Below are 17,447 nucleotides of genomic sequence, written 5' to 3'. Positions count from 1 at the left end.
CCCAACACAACTGAACTCAGCCTTAGAGCCACCTCAAGCCCAGGTGCCAGCCATGAGATGAGCCATTCCATACCTTGGAATGGACCCACTGGCCTTGTACTTTGTAGTCCCAATCAGCTCTCCCATACCCTAGTATGTTCTCCCCCTTTCCTATTCCTGGGTGCCTTATTTCCCCAGACCCAGCTCAAACCATCATCTCAGTTCCTGAAGCCATCACTAAAACTTTGGACTCACCCCTCAGTCTAGGATTTGGAATCTGGGAATTTTTAGTTTACCAGGTTCTAATCTCAAGGATCCCATTCTTTGGTTCATTCTTGAGAGTGATATTGTAGAGTTCTGAACAGCTGAGGAGGCTGTTTTTACCAACTAACATCCCTGGGCAAGTTCTTCAACTGTGTATGTTCTCAAAGAAGCTAACGTGCCATATTAAAGTGCTGAAATGACTAGAAGCAACATAGCAGCCACAAGCCCTGTGCCCAATGTGTGAATGGCAATAGGGCTGCTGGTGTACCACCATCATTCTCCAGGCACATGGGCTCAAGGTATCTACTCTGGTCCTGTCTCCAAGGGTTTTTCACTTCTGCAGAGAAAGGAGGTACTCTCATCCTAGATGGCACGACTGCACCTCACCCTTGTTGGCAAGACCCAAGGGTTCTAAAGAGGCTATGCAGAGTAGCACTCAACCAGTGTCTTGAACCTAAGTATTTTTGATCCAGAGTTTTATGTTAAATGTTACACGGAACTCAAGAGCAAAGGTGGAGCCTAGAACAAGGAATGGAGCGGGTCATATGCTGTGGGCTATGTGACCTGGAGAAAGAATGTGAACTGTGGGCAAGTACATGCTCTAGTATTGCCAGTGTCCTTTTGCTTAACTTAGTGATGGGCTCCTGGCCAGAGCAGTTGCCTTCCTTGTGATAGTCTCTCAGGAAAAATGGAAACACAAACCAAATGAAGCTAGGCATGGTGGTGCATGCCTATAGTCCCAGCTACTTGAAAGACTGAGCCAGGAGGATCCTTTGAGCCCAGGTGATCCTTTGAGCCCAGGTGTTCGAGGCTACAGTAAGCTATGATTCTACCTCTGCACTCAAACCTGGGTGACAGGATGAGATTCTGTGCGAAAAATAACAAAAGAAACATGAATATTCCCAGGAAGCCCCACACTTGCCTGGGGTTTCCAGCCCTTTGGGTTTAAGTTTTCCTTACCTCCACCTAACCACATCATGACAACCCCCTAAGGAGCAGAAAGATTCAGTCATCCCAACTCACATAGTATCTTGTGCCCAAGGTGCTGCAGCCTTGCACAGAATCTTCTAGAACTATCTGATGATCTCCTTCCTTGTGTTTTAATGTTGCTTAAATATTAATCATTACTATAGAGATATTTAAGCAGGCAGGAAATACACAGGTTCTACACAGACATAGATCAATAGTTTATTTATCCACATTATCTTTTAATCCTTAATTCATACACATAAATACTGTGGTACTGTAGATGTAATATCAGTGCAGATTATTAATTACCTGGCTTTTTAAAGTTATTATATAACATTTCCAGATTTTATTAATCTCACTTTTAATGACTAAATGAGTGAACAAACAATATCAAGTGAATGGGAAATCTTTTTTCCAACTGATGTTAATAACTCCTCACTCATTTTCTTATTTATTCATTATGTGCTGGGCAGTCTCCTCAGTTGTCCTTTGGTTTTGGGAATGTCCTCACTCAATACTTCCCTTTCACATTCAGTCCTGATTCACAAGCAGGCCTGTGCATGTTATATTGCAGGGTCAAGCTGAAAAGGCAAGGTTTCTTCAACTGGCTTGAGAGCTATGAGGTAGGCTGTTTCTTCTTTCGCTTTGTCCTATTGTGGGTTCTCTGGTGCCCGATAAGGTGTGAGCTCTGGGTGAAGGCCTTTCCACATTTGTTGCATGCATATGGGCGCTCCCCGGTGTGAGTCCTCTGATGTCTGATGAGGTGGGAGCTCTGGCGGAAGGCTTTTCCACAGTCCTGACACTTGTAGGGCTTAGCGCCAGTGTGAGTCCTCAGGTGCTGGGAGATGGCTGAGCGATCGTTGAAGGTCCTCCCACACTCCTGACATTCAAATGGTCTCTCTCCAGAATGAACTCTCTGATGCTGTGTGAGGGAAGAGCTCTGAACAAATCCTTTCCCACAGTCTTGACACACATAGGGCCTCTCTCCGGTATGGATTTTCTTATGCACAGAAAAGTATCTTGGGTTCCGGAATATTTTACCACATTCACTGCATCGGCAAACTTGGCTCCCCTTGTGAATTCTTATAAACGTAATCTGTTTAGTACTCCGACTGAAGGTTTTCCTACAACCATTGCCTTCCTTGGCCTTTTGCCTTTCACAGCTCTTCTGATGAATTTTTACACGTGAATTATGTTTCATGCTTTTAACTTGTGAGTCACGTTTGCGCAATCGTTTTCTAGGAGGAATTTTGTGGAGCAAAACTTGGTTTGTGTCAAGAGTGCCACTGTTTGCCTGGGACTCAGGGTTGTCAATTTTCTGGAGCGAAACTTGGTTTGTGTCAAGAGCGCCACTGTTTGCCTGGGACTCACGGTTGTCAAAGTGCTTCTTCTGAGGAAGGTCTTTTTCCTGAGCAGACTCCATCTGCTTCAACACTGTGTCTTGGACTTCCTGGACCCCACCCTGCAAGGTATCTTCTAATGCAGAGGACAAGGCACAATCCCTTGAGGATTCTTGTACTTTCAGGCTGGGGGCTGGTTCTTCCTCAGGAATGTCAGAATTTGGAGCTAACTCTTTATTTTCCAGTGTAGTCTCCCACCCTGAAAAAAATAAACAAAAGATGTGGATCCCATAGAGAGATGTGCTGGGATGGGTCTGAGAGCATGAAATGCATAATTAAGTTCAAAAGTCAGGATTTTTTTTTTTTCCCAAATAGAGTCATGCAACCTGGAGAGAGACTGAAAAGCAATGAAGCGGCAGGGAGGGGAGCACTGACCTTGGTGAACAAGGGACAGGAAGGGCAGGGAGTGTCCTCCGAGCTCTTCGAGTTCCTGTTCTCTCATACTCCCTCAGGAGATAGATAGCAAATCACTCCTTCACCGGACCTAAGGCTGCTTCTGGCCACCCAGTGCCCCCACCCCTCTAGGTCTACAGTTCCACTTACAGGCCCTGGATGGAGCAAGGGCCCCTTGAGGGAATGCCCAGTGTGGAGTCCAGAGAAGGTGAACACCCCTGACTTGGGGCTCCTGTGGCCTACCAGCCCTGAGGTGGGTGAAGAGGGGGCACAGCCTTACCCACAGAGACCAGGTGCCCAAAGGTCTCCAGCATCACATCGCGGTACTCGGTCCTCTGTGTCGGGCCCAGCAGCCCCCACTCCTCCCGGCTGAAGTCCACAGCCACATCCTGGAAGGTCACTGGCTCCTGTAACATCACATATGTGTCTATGCTCAGCAAGAGGGTCAGAGGGTTGTCAATGAGGGCAGAAGAAAGGCCAGCTGGGAGGTTCTGACAGAGCTCACGGTGCTAGGGACTCTCCTGCTTTGGGGATTTGCTCAGAGACACCAACCCAGGGCCCACAAGAGTTCTACTGGGTCCAAACCAGGGTCTGGGTCTCAGGCTGGGAGGCAGAGCCCTTGCTTCATAAAGAGCTCCAAGTGCAACAAGCAAACAACTCCATCCTAACCACGGCTCTATCCAGCTTGCCCATTGCTGAAATCTTCCCACTGAAGAGGGTTCTCCATCTATTAATACTGTCTTCCCACTTGGTGGAAATGACAACCAAGCCCCTGCCTTTGTCGACAGGGCTGACCTGGGGGAGGGCAGTCACCCTGGCACAGCCATGACTGGTCCTTTCTGGGGAACTGACCAGGACTTTGGGAAGAAGAGATACCCCCAACGCTGCTTTGCCAGGATCTGAGGCATTTTGCTTACATGGGGCAGAATCTGCCTAAGAAGAAAGGGGAGTGGCCACGCACAGTGGCTCACACCTATAATCCCAGCACATTGGGAGGCCAAGGCGGGTGGATCACCTGAGGTCAGGAGTTTGAGACCAGCCTGGCCAACATGGTGAAACCCCGTCTCTATTAAAAATACCAAAAATTAGCCGGGTGTAGTGGCAGCTGTCTGTAATCCCAGCTACTCAGGAGGCTGAGACAGGAGAATCACTTGAACCTGGGAGGCAGAGGTTGCAGTGAGCTGAGATCGTGCCATTGCACTCCAGCCTGGGCAACGAGAGTGAAATTCCATCTCAAAAAAAAAAAAAAAAAAAAAAAGAAGAAGAAGAAGAAAGGGGAGAAAGCAGAGCCATGAAACAGGTTGGCCAGAGATTCTTCCCATCACCTGGGAGCACCTGGATGCAGCCTTGCCTGAAGCCTACCAGAGAATACATGAGAGCCAATAAATTGACTTCTACGCTTGAGCCAGTATAAGCCATTTGCAGTGCAAACAGTTCTGTCCAATGACACATACATACCACTACCCCAGTGGTCAGCGCATCAGGACCAATCTTTTTCACCCACACCCCAGCTCTGGGTTATTCTGAAGCAAATCCCAGATACCAAAGATAAATACCTAAGTATGCATTTCTGAAGGTTGAGGGCTCTCTTGTTCTGACCTGGATACAGATGTGCCTGCCTGTGGTAGTTCCACCTCTCAAGTCTCTGTAAACACTTAGTCCCTTCCCTTTTGCCTCCTGCTTTCTCAGCTCCCGGGTCACCATGCGTTGTCTCCAGTGATGCCACAGTGGCTGGAGGGCAGGGCTGCTCTTCATACTCAGATTGCTTCAGCACAGACCTAAGAGCTCAGAATCTCAGAATGTCCCAGCCTGTGGGAGGTCTTAGGAAAGCCCAGGGCAGAGTGGATGCCTCAGGGGTGGGCCTGCCTCACAGGAGATGCTGTGACCAAAACAGGGTGATACTCCCCGCTTACCTCAGGGAGCACTGTCACTGGGCAGATGGCTGCATCCTCCTGCTTCTCCTCCTGCTGGGCAGTGACCTCGAGGCAGCAGGTGGTGCCCTCGGCAGGTTGTCCTGCAGGAAGTACTGGGAGGAGACACCAGCCAGAGGAGGTCAGCAGGTGTGGGGACCCTTAGGCAGGGCAAGGGTGGCCTCTCTGCAACCCATGGGGCCACCGCACCCCTGCATCGTACTGTGGCTCCATGACAGCCTCTGCTCCTGTCCTCCCTTCCCACCAGCTCCGCTCCCCTCACAGCACGTGCCCGAGTGCCCATACCTGGATGGGCCCAGGATGGCTCACCCTCCAAGGGTCACAGGGCACCAGTGTCCTCACTGCTGAGACTCTGGTCCCACTCCTTCCCTTTCCGGGGGCTGCTGAGGGCCCCAGCCCCTCCTGTGAGGCAGCTGACTGACACCCCCTCCTTAGAGTCAAAGCCCCTGTTTCCGGCCTCCAAGCCCTGCACGCTGCCTATTTGGGCACCTCTTCCTTCTTCCCTCTCTCCTCCCACCTCATGGAAGGTGAGACTTTCCCTGGACCCATGAAATGCAGCCATCTTGAGGTGAACGTCACCAAGTCTCCTCCACCTAAGAAAACAACAGCTCCACCTGGCCCAAGGGCCCCTGTAACCACGGCTCCTTCATTCTAACCTTCCTCACATGACCCCAAATGGTCCACAGGCTTCCACAATGCTAATCCACCCCCACCATCAAGGTGGGCCACAAGATGACTTAGGCTGGCACATTGGACCATCCCTTTCTCTTGGCCACAGTGATTAGATCTGGGATGAACACAGCCTATAGCCAGATGATTGGAGCCAACAAGGCTTTAGTTGGAACATTTGGGAAAGAGAAATCCCACACAGGGAGACAGCCTGCCCATGATGAAGCCAGTGGAGGGCAGAAGAGGTAAGAATGAGGGACAGGACAAGTCTGGAGGACACTATTGGAGCTCCTGGGTCCAGCCCTGCCTGATGCTTGAGCACCCTGGAACTTTTCCAATAAATTCTCCTTCTCCCTTGAGCCATTCTGTGCAAGGCTTTGCAGCAGTCACACCCAAGCGTCCCAACTAACACACTGATCACATAATGTGAGATTCTCAGGGTTCTCTGGAAAGCCTCTTCCCATTGTCTTCTGTGGCACTAATTTATTTCATTCACCCCTGAGGTTAAACACAGGGTGAATTCACTGACTTTCATGTCATTAACCCCACAACTGTCTCCTTGGCACCTAACTAACTAGTTTCCTATTGCTGCTATAGTGAATTGCCACAATGCCAGCGGCTCAGATTAATGCAAATGTATTACCTTATGGTTCTGGAGATGAGAAGTCTGGTTTGTGCCTCACTGGGCTAAAATGAAGGTGTCAGCATGGCTATGTTCCTTTTGGAGGCTCCAAGGGAGAATCCATTCCTTGCCTTTTCCAGCTTCTAGAGGCTGCCCCAAACATTTGGCTTATGGCTTCTTCCTCTATCAGCTGCTTCTATCATTACATCTCCTCTGACCCTCCAGCCTCCCTCTCCTAAGGGCCCCTGTGGTTATGTTAGATCCACTCAAATAATCCAGTGCATCTCTCCCTCTCAAGATCCTTAATTGTTTCTGCAAAGTCCCCTTTGTCATGTGAGGCAACTTATTCACAGGGTCCAGGAGTCAGGACATGGACACCTTTGGGGCAATTATTCTGCCAAGTACAGCACCCCAGACTTGGTGCATCTGACACAACTCATGCAAGTGCCTGCCCTGCTGCCTCGGATACCCGATCTCCAGGATGCCCTGGCCTCTTAGAATCCCACCATCCCCTGCAGGATACCTTCCCCTTCCCCGCAATCACAAACATCAACCAGTCAATCATTCGTTCACATCAGAAACATCTTCTGGGCACCCGTGAAATGTGGAAAATGGAGGTGAGCAATGCAGAAGCATGCACGCTCTGTGAAACTCAGCCTGATGAAGAAACCAAGTCTTGCAGTCTTATTCCCAAATACACACTCCACACGTGTAGTCTCTCCCCAGTCAGCCATCACCATCACTCCTATCCAAGACACCACCCCATCAGAGGGCATGGCAATAGCTGCGGGTAGCCTGTATCCAGCCTCGCCCCCATCCTCTGTCCACCATCCACCACACATGCAGCCTGGTGAATCTCTAAAGATCAAATCCAGTGGTGCCACCAGTTTCTGGAACTCAGGGATCGAGCCCTACTGTTTTAGAAGAACATTTTGCTTTGCTTTAGGACTAAAGTCCCCACTGGCAGTGCCAGCTCCAACCTCTGCTCCCTTCCATCACAAACATACCCGATTTTTCTGAGTTTTGCATTTACTGTGATCCCTTCCATCTTGGCCCTTACAGGCAGTGCTCCCCTCTGCATGGCACATCTTTCCTGCCCCCTTTCTTTACCCTGGCCAAGTTCCACTCCACACCAGGTGTCAGCTGCAGACCTTCATGAGCCTCACCATCACCTCGAGCTCCTCGTAGTCCCAGCATTTTTCTATGCATTCTCATTTGTCAAATCCCTGTCTCTCCTGCTACTGCGGGCTCTCTGAGCTCAGTATTCCCATCTATCTTATCAAGTGCTACAGGGCTTATGGTGCAGCAGGGATGCCAGAGGGATAAAAATGAAGCACTTCATCTGTGTGCTTCCATCAGAAGCCCACGAAGGGCTAAAGAATGCAAGGGTTTCAGTGGCTCTGACTCAGGAACACGTGGGCAACATGGATGTCCTTGGTCTGTATGGAGCGGACACAATCCTTCCCATGACCTTCCTAGGAAGCCTGGAGTTCTTATCTCCCCCACAGGGTCCTCCAAGACACCCTCATTAAGCTGTCCCTCTACCCACCCTTCTACTTACCTTCCTCCTCAGACATCCAGGTCACACCCTCTACCAGGGCCACCACCTCTTGGCAGTTCTCTGGGTGCTGCGATTCCACCCATGTCCGGAGCTTCACAGGCAGTGCACCTAGGAACTGCTCCAGCACCAGCAACTCCAGGATCTGCTCCTTGGAGCGTGCCTTAGGCTGTAGCCACTGGTGACACAGCTCTCGGAGCTGGTCCAGGGCCTCCCGGGGACCTGTCATGTCCTTATAACGGAACTGCCGGAACCTCTGGCGCGCGGCCTCAGGGTCACCTGGATGCTTGCCCTGCTGTTGGACCTGCTCACTGGGGGCATCTGCACTCAGGCTTCCATCTTCAGCATATAGGGCCTGGATCTGGGCATTCCGGGGACCAGCCACCTCCTGGTTCAGTGTGAGGACCTCAACAACCTCAATGTTCATCAGGGGACTCTCAGCAGGAAGAGGATCCAATTTAGGGTCCAGCTGGAGCTCAGGATACTCTGTAAGTCAAAAGCAGAGCAAGACAAATGAGAACAAGCACATGAAAAGATGCTCAACGCCATTATTCACTAGGGAAATGCAAGTCAAAACCACAGTGGAATATGCTTCAAACCCACTAGTATGGCTGTTACCAAAGACAGATGGTAACAGGAGAGGATGTGGAAAAACTAGAATGCTCACACACTGTTGGTGGGAACATAAAATGCTGTACCACTCTGCAAAACAGGTTGGTAAATCCTCAGAAGTTAAACACATAGTTATCCATGACCCAGACATTCCCCCCAAGTATATATAGCTAAGAAAATTGAAAGCATATGTCCCCAAAACCTTCTATAAGAATGTTCACCAAAGTGTTATCCATAATAGCCAACAAGTACAAATAACCCATTGTCTATCAACTGAGGGATGTATAAGCAAATTGTGACCTAGTCATATAATGAAATATTGGCAATAAAAAGGAATGAAGTACTACTAATATATGCTACAACACATCATTGAAAACATCATGCTAAGTAAAAGAAGCCAGACACAAAAGGCCACATATTATATGAAATGTCCAGAATATAAAAATCCACAGACAGACAAGTAGATTAGTAATTGTTAGGAAATGGAGAAATTGAGAGGATTGGTGGGAGACTGCTAATGGGTATGCGGTTTCTTTCTTGGGTGAAGAAAATGTTCTGGAATTAGACAGTAGTGACAGCTGTACAACCCTGTGAATATATTTAAAAACACTGAACTGTACACTTTACAAGAGTGAACTTTACAATGTGTGAATTATACCTCCATAGAGCTGTTATAGGGAAAGAACAAAAGGCAATGAGGGTTGAGAAGGGATCTGTGACACTGTACATGTATGCATGGTCACAGGAAAAAGAACCTTCTCCAACCTCCACTGGGGACAAGAACGAGGATATCTGGGAAAGGCAGGGGCTCTGGGTCCTGGCACAGAGTCCGCAAGAGCACATTGCTAAACTGAACTCCAGGACTGTCCTGAAATGCTGAGGAGGCAGCACAAAACAAGAGGAAATAAGAAAGCTCTCCAAAACTCCCCTCCAAAATGCTAATTCTAAATAATTTGGCCAGCGGGGTGGCTCACACCTGTGATCCCTGCACTTTGTGGGGGCTGAGGCAGGAGATTCGCTTCACACCAGGAGCTTGAGACCAGCCTGGGCAACATAGTGAGACCCTGTCTCTAAAAAAGTTTAAATTAATCAGGTGTGATGGCATACACCTGTGGTCCTAGCTACTTGGAGGCAGGAGGGCTGCTTGGGCCCAAGAATTTGATTTTACAGTTATCTATGATTGCACCACTGCACTCCAGCCTTGGCTACCAAGCCTGATATTGTCCCTAAAAAATAAGGCTTTAAAAACAAATATAAGAGTATAAATAACTACAGATTATGACTTACTTTTGATATTTGTAATATTTAGTGGCAACGACAAGAGCAAACCTGCAATTTCACCCTTGCTGTTGTGAATATAAATGGTCAGCACAATTCTACCAGGAAGTAGCTCAGCATGAACTAGCAAAGCCACAGCAAGGAACCACAGCTACTTTCACGGGATGAATCTACTGGAGCTATTCGGAGATGAAGATAGGTATAGAGGCACCAAAGGAATGAATAAAAACACAACAGCCAAACCAAATATAGTTAACACAGCACTGACCCACAACCTCTGGCAACAAGCACAGGTCAGGACTTAGATGACTGCCAGTATACCCTTTTACTGCTCCCCGCCAAGCCAATAGGGTTCTCCACTCAGAACCCTTCCTTATGAATGCACGTCTTCTCACTCCCTACCTGCCTTTGACTCTCTGTACAGAACACAAGGGACCGTGGCTGGCTCCCTACTATACCCGGCTCTGAGTCAACCTCTGGGTGTCCTCATCTGGACGGCCTGGTCTTTATTACCACAACATACCTGGAATATTCCTGCCCCGCGCGGTGTGTGTTAGGACAAAACTGGAAGAACGGGTAGTGTTGTAACACAGTTTAAGAAAATTGTTAAAAACTCCCTTGTAAGCAGTAAAACCTGCACTACTTTTAGCGTGATTATTACAGCGCAGAAAAACGGTCGCAGAGCAGAAAATTACTAGTGTGCAACAGCTGCAGCTACGTTAAAAATAAAAAAGCTCGAGCGGAAGCATCTTTCAGAGCCCGGAAGCCGCCTGCACAGGCCCCTCCTCGGCCCTGGTCTCTCAAGCACCCGCCGAGTCCGTCATCGCGCACTCAGGAATCCGAGGCCACAACCATAAGCTAACCCTTTCGCCCAGAAGAGCACCGTCCACACAAGACCCAGTCTCTCAGCCGACGAAATGGGTCGACGCCTACAACGCCTCTAGGCCACGCCTCAAACCCTGCCCCCCTGGACCCGGAAAAGCGCCCAGAACTACGACACCCGCGGGGACTACAGCTCCCAGCAGCCTCCGAGACACGGGCTTCCGGTACCGTTCTCCCTAGTCCCCGCTGACAGGGACACGTCCTGGGCCTACATGGGGCAACGGGGCAGCGCGGCAGGAGTTTCCACGCCTGCCCCACCTGCAGGTATTTCTCCGGACCTCGCGGGCTGGGGTAGACGTTCCGCTGAGGCCACAGCAGACGGCTCCCAACCCCTCCCCTCTCCCGTTCCTCGAGTACAAACCCTGGTCTGTCTGGGCTTCCCGTTTGCGCGCTGCACAGGTTTGGCTGGAGGTGCCCACCGCTGGCACGGGTCCAGGGAGTCAGCTCCGCGTTGGGATCTGCCCAGAGCCAGTGCCCGCGCCGCCTCCTCGCAGCCCAGGCCGTCCTTCCAGCGAGGTGGCGCAGTTGTAGATCACGATCTGAGCCACGCTTTAAATTTTCGACCATTCCCAGTCTACGCTTGAAGTGATTTTTCTTCTTGATAAGATTAATCAGACACACTTGTGAACCTAATTCCAACCTCTTCCCCCAAATAAGCTTTTGAGGTATTTTCATTTTGGGGACTTGGCCTCTCCAACTCATTTATAACTGCTCTGATCTGTATTTAATTCCCTTTCTGTTTCTTAGGACTTCTGGGGACTTACTTCGCCCCAAGTAACTTTTCTTAATTTGAAAGCATACTTCATTTATTTTCTTTCAATTACAGCGTTTTTTTCTTTTCTTTTCTTTTCTTTTTTTTTTGAGACGGAGTTTCGCTCTTAATCGCCCACGCTAGAATGCAGTGGAGGGATCTCGGCTCACTGCAACCTCTGCCTCCCGGGTTCAAGCAATTCTCCTGCCTCAGCCGCAGCTGGGATTACAGGCGCCCACCGCCATGCCCAGCTAATTTTTGTATTTTTAGTAGAGACAGGGTTTCGCCATCTTGGCCAGGCTGGTCTCGAACTCCTGACCTCAGGTGATCCGTCCGTCTCGGCCTCCCAAAGTGCTGGGATTACAGGTGTGAGCCACCGTGCCCAGCCCAATTACAGTTCTTAAGGCTTGAATTTTTCCTGAGAAGCAGCTGGGGATAAGATTTACTGGAGGCCCAGCAGCACTGGACTAAGTGCCTAGGACATGGGACATGCACCAGCTGAATCTGTACTTCCTGGGGGGGCTAAGTGGCAGACCAGCACTGGGCCACCAGTACTATTTTAGGTAACCATGCATGACACTTAAAAACCTTAAATGTTACTTCATAAATTTCTAAAATTTCATTTTTGTATTCCTTAATCGAGGGATTTTCAAGCCTTGGCCCCTAGGAAAACAACTGTTGGATTCTTCTACTCCACCCCACCCCTTTCTAATGTACTTACTTCTGCTTTAATCTTTATTATTAACCCATGAGGCCCCACACTCTGTTCTGTACACAGTTATCATAAAGCACCTTTTGCATGCTATGGAACCAAGGACACCACAGTGAACAGAGAGACCACAAACCCAGAAACTGGTGAGGAAGTGATGGACTCATTCTGTGCACCTCAGTCCTCCAAATCTCAACCCATAGACTATCCCAAGACCTTTAGGGCAATCCTTACCACTGTCTATTGCAGGAAATTAGCTGCTCCACTTCATGGAGGAGAAAATGGAAGCTCTTAAGTTCACCACCAGGCAGAGGTGGAACTGGATTCTCATTCCACCCATCTCATTCCACAGACATGACTGACCCAACCCACTCATGTGGAGCTGCATAATCCCTATCAGCTGGAGCTCCAAATGGCTTTCAGTCCAGCAACTGAATGAGCCCGTAGCAATGTAGTCACCTCACCTACAACTGTCTATCTAATGGGTTGTGAAACAAATTCACTGAGGCTCAAAGCAAGGGGTTTAATCATGACAGATTAACTTCTTGAGCCTGAGTTTCTTCACCCAAAGTGATGAGATACCAAAGTCCAGGCACAGCATGTGGTAAGGGCTTGATGGGAGCTGCTGCTTTCTCCCTCTTGACACTATTTTCTTCTCTCAGGATACTTCTACCTCTCTGCTGCTTCCCTTCCAGGGTGACAAACAGGCCTTAGGCAGCTGTCTTCCTCACAGTGCTGTTTGCCAGTGAATGCTGATTAGCCAGGTATACCAGTCCAAAATATAACGAAAAGCAATGATCTTTTTAGCAGCTTGTGGGGGAAAAGTCAGAAGAGTACTTACCCTCAGCTCCCCTAATCCCTGGGCACAGTACCCCATCACTTTTCCTCCTTGTCTGGAAAGCTCTCAGCTCTCCTGTTCTCTCTCATCATTCCCTCAGTGCCCCTAAGCTCCCTGTTGGATTACCTTCTGCATCTGTCTCCTCCAGTGTACCACTGAGGCTGCCAACTGGGACTTGTGGATCTCACACCCCTAAGTAGAGGATCTGCCAAAGGCTGCTGATCATCTTTACGTTACTCAGTTTTTGAATCAATGACAGTACCATCATTTCATGAAGGCTGCCCACAGTCCCAGGAAGCAAATGTACACCATACACAAAAGAAATATGCCTGGCGCGGTGACTCATGCCTGTAATCCCAGCACTTTGAGAGGCCGAGGTGGGCAGATCACAAGGTCAGGAGTTTGAGACCAGCCTGGCCAATATGGTGAAACCCCGTCTCTACTAAAAATGCAAAAGTTAGCTAGGCGAGGTGGCAGGCACCTGTAGTCCCAGCTACCTGGGGGCTGAGGCAGGAGAATCACTTGAACTCAGGAGGTGGAGGTTACAGTGAGCTAAGATCACACCACTGCACTCCAGCCTGGGCGACAGTGCAAGACTCCATCTCAGAAAGAAAAAAAAAAAAAAAGAAATTCATGCTGGGATAGGCTAGGAACCCTGCCCAGGGTTACAGAGTGGATGATCCGGTTTGGTTCTGTGTCCCTACCAAATCTCAGGTTGAAAAGTGATGCTGTGTTGGAGGTGGGGCCTGGTGAATCTTCAAGAACGGCTTAGCACCATCCTCCTGGTGGTTAAGTTAATCACACGAGATCTGGTTGTTTAAAAAAGTGTGGCCAGGCAGAGTGGCTCATGCCTGTAATCCCAGCACCTTGGGAGGCTGAGGTAGGTGGTTCGCTTGAGCCCAGGAGTTCTAGACCGGCCTGGGCAACATGGCAAAACCCCATCTCCACAAAAAAAAAAAAAATTAGCCAGGCGTAGCGGCATGTGCCTGTAGTCCTGGCTACTCAGGAAGCTGAGGTGGGAGAATCGCTTGAACTCGGGAAGTCGAGGCTGCAGTGGGTCATGATCGCACCACTGTACTACCGCCTAGGTGAGAGTGAGACCGTGTCTCCAAACAAAAACAAAAACAAAAAACAAACAAACAAACAAAAAACAGTATGCGGCACCTTCTTCCTCTCTCTGGCTCCTGCTTTTCCCATGATGTGCCTGCTCCCTGCCTTCCACCATGAGTAAAAAGCTCCCTGAGGCCTCCCCAGAAGCCAACCAGATGCCAGTGCCACCCTTGTACAGCCTGCAGAACTGTGAGCCAATTAAATCTCTTATCTTCATAAATAACCCAGTCTCAGGTATTTAGAGCAATTTAAGAACGGCCTAACATAGTGGGCAACAAAGGAGCTGGGTTCCAAACCCTGTTATTTCATGTCCTTGACGCTGAAGGGGTCTCCCACAGCCACCATCTTAGTTTTCCTAGAATATGGCCTTTCATCCAGAGATCCACATGTGCACCACCCTCCTGCCTGGTATAGTCTTCCCCAACATCTTCGCCTGGTTCACCTTCCCCAACATCTTCACCTGGTTCGCCTTTCCCATTCAGCTCTGAGCTCAAACGTCACCTCCTCAGAACCATCTTCCTACTTAGTTCTGAACTACTGCTGCCCACCCATACCTCGCTTGTCCCCCACCAATGTATCCCATTGTTTCCTTCTCTTTCCAACACTCATTACCATCCCAAATATCTGATTCATTAATTTATCATGTCTATCACCCTATCTAGAGCAGTGCTGTCCAATGGAACTTTCTATAAATGAGATGTTCTAGATCTGTACTGTCCAACATAGTAGCGTTAGCTGCAGGGCCAATGAGCAGTTGAAAGGTGCCCAGTGCAATTGAGGTACTGAATGGGCAACTTCATTTTTGTTGATCCAATCAGCCATGGAATGGATGTAGGCCCAATGAAAGCAGGTGTAAGACCTGCCCCACTCATCGCTGTGATCCAGCCCTGGAACAGTACCTGGAATCCTGGCAAGTGCTCAAGTAATATTTGTTGATTCAGCACAGCTTCTTTGTAACATGAAAGCACACATAGTTTGCACCCCAGTTGCTTCTTCTCAGCCAAGCCCATGTCAGGGACTTGTATTTCTGGTCCCATGGTAAAATGGCCTCAGCAGCATTTCTCCAGGGGTTGATGGCTAGCATGACTTCAGGACTCAGGAAAAGGACATCAGTACTTCTAGCCTTTTTAAGCCCTCAAAATAAGTTAATACTTCTATTTATCAAGTCTTCCACACTCCAGCACTTACAACTTTCTTCAAATAGGTCCTGCTCATTCTTTAATAATTGATTCTTTGGTATAACTTTTTAAAGGTATTAATGTATTTTGTATATCCATGTCAAATTTGATATTCCTGGTGTAAACCAAAGCTTTTTCTTTCTTTTTGAGATGGAATCTCGCTCCATAGGCCAGGCTGGACTGCAGTAGTGCGATCTCTGCTCATGGCAACATCCAACTCCTGAGTTCAAGCAATTCTCATGCCTCAGCCTCCCGAATTACAGGTGCACGCCACCACGCCCGGCTAAGTTTTTGTATTTTTAGTAGAGACAGAGTTTCACCATGTTGGCCAGGCTGGTCTTGAACTCCTGGCCTCAAGTGATCCATTCACCTTGGCCTCCCAAAGTATCGGGATTGAGCCACCCCAGTACAGGTGTGAGCCACCATACCTGGCCAAGCCAAGCTATTACTATGAATTTATTTTGTAATGTCATTTTGCTGAATCTTTTTTTCTTTAGACAGAGTCTTGCTCTGTCGCCCAGGCTGAAGTGTAATGGCACAATCTCGGCTCACTGCAACCTCCGCCTCCCGGGTTCAAGCAATTCTCCTGTCTCAACCTCCTAAGTAGCTGGGATTACAGGCGCCCACCACCACACCTGGCTATTTTTTGTAGTTTTAGTAGAGACAGGGTTTTGACATGTTTGCCAGGCTGGTCTCAAATTCCTGACCTCAGGTGATCCACCTGCCTCGGCCTCCCAAAGTGCCGGCATTACAGGCCTGAGCCACTGTGCCCAGCCAAATAGTATCATTTTAATAGTATTTCAGAAGTGCGCACCCCAGCACACATGGCTAATTTTTAAATTTTTTGTAGAGACCAGGAATTGCTATGCTGCCCGGGGTGGTCTCCAATTCCTGGCTCCAGCAATTCTCCCACTTCACCCTCCCAAGGTGCTGAGATTATAGCCTCCCAAGGTGCTGAGATGGGTGAGCCACTGCACCCATCCCTGTCTTTAATGGGAAGTTAAAAAATCTCCACTGCTCAGGGCAGTACTCAGATGCAAGTGGTCAATTTGTTCTAAAAAAAAAAAAAAAAAAAAAAAAGTCAAAGTTAATTTTAATATTTCTCCTAGGACTAATTTTGGCAACTCTACACTTTTCCAAAAATCTTTCCATGTTTTGTTTGTTCATTCCTACACTCAACAAATAATTACTGAGCACCTATACCGTGTCAAGAACTGGACCAGGAAGCAGTGACACAACAGGAAGGAGCTACCATTTCCATATGATCACAGTTATGGGCAGCACCTCCGAAAATTAATATAAAATTCCAAAGAAGTCTCCATGTCTTTCCACTGATGATCAACTGACACACAACCATGTTTGTGTGTTCGCACTTGCCTATGTATTTTGTTATTTTTAAATTTTTATGCTCATCTTCTCTGTACTGTTCCAATTTTAGTATATGTGAAGCCAAAGCAAGCACACTTGAATTTTAAGAAATAGTTTATGTATATTTATATATTAAAATGTCATATACTTTAAGTACACACATGTGGTTTCAAATCAATACATAAAGAGGTTGCTCATTCTTTGTAACAGCTGTGCAAACTACTATAACTAAAAACTACATGTAAAATATCTGTACAGGTTCTTTTCCCCTGTATAGGTTTACTGGTTGGTTATTTATTCTTTACTTACTCAAAGTCATTTTGGCATTTTGTCTATCCAGAAAATGAGCTCTTGGAATACTTTTTTCTTCTCTATTTCTGACTCATTTATTCTTCTTCTTTTTTTTTCTTAAAGCCATTTGTTCCTCTTTCTATAGGACTGTTGATGGTATTTTTCTTTCCTCCCAAAGATGTCTGCTTCAAACACTTAGTTTGTTTTCCTTCTTAATTACTAGTTAAGACATTTCAGACTTTGAAGTTATCCCTGAGTACAAGCCCTAGAACACAGGGAGAGTGATCCCCAGATAAGAGGATCACGATTTACACAGGTCTTAGAGATCAGATATGTGGGAGGTGGCAGAGAATGTAAAGTGTTCTTCAATAAAAGATCACAAAGCATTGAGATGACTCTGCTTCACTGAATTCCAGCCAAAACATGTTTGACAGCCACCCAACATTCCAGACTCAACCTAGTTGCCAAGAATGTGGGCCCCGCAGAGTTCTTTGTAGCACTCTCTCAAGATTTTCCTTTACCCTCTCTTACCTACCCTTTTGTTTCAAAGCCTGGCCTTGTATTCAGTCTTCTCTTTGAAGACATACTCTTGCCTCCTGCAACTTCTTCAGACATCTATTCACTCAACAGTATGTACTGAGTTCC

General features: G+C 48.0%; 1 protein-coding gene across 13 annotated transcripts in view; it reads right to left on the bottom strand.

The window, feature by feature from the left end:
• Positions 1-1,409: 1,409 nt before the first annotated feature.
• The window catches only part of ZNF274 (zinc finger protein 274), a 58,645-nt gene continuing 42,607 nt past the window's right edge, over positions 1,410-17,447 (bottom strand). For all 13 annotated transcript variants that reach the window (XM_009436586.5, XM_063802332.1, XM_001144917.5 and 10 more), the window contains 4 exons: positions 7,789-8,271; positions 4,919-5,031; positions 3,286-3,412; positions 1,410-2,811 (listed from right to left, as the gene is read on the bottom strand). In XM_009436586.5, the coding sequence (XP_009434861.1) occupies positions 1,829-2,811; positions 3,286-3,412; positions 4,919-5,031; positions 7,789-8,212 (1,647 nt within the window). In that variant the 5' untranslated portion in view covers positions 8,213-8,271 and the 3' untranslated portion in view covers positions 1,410-1,828. The remainder of the gene's footprint in view (positions 2,812-3,285; positions 3,413-4,918; positions 5,032-7,788; positions 8,272-17,447) is intronic.

This window comes from Pan troglodytes, chromosome 20 (assembly GCF_028858775.2).
Source record: "Pan troglodytes isolate AG18354 chromosome 20, NHGRI_mPanTro3-v2.0_pri, whole genome shotgun sequence".
In the NCBI taxonomy this organism is placed as follows: domain Eukaryota; kingdom Metazoa; phylum Chordata; class Mammalia; order Primates; family Hominidae; genus Pan; species Pan troglodytes.
The sequence above is the reverse complement of the archived record's forward strand: the minus strand, read 5'-3'. Positions and strand labels throughout refer to the sequence as shown.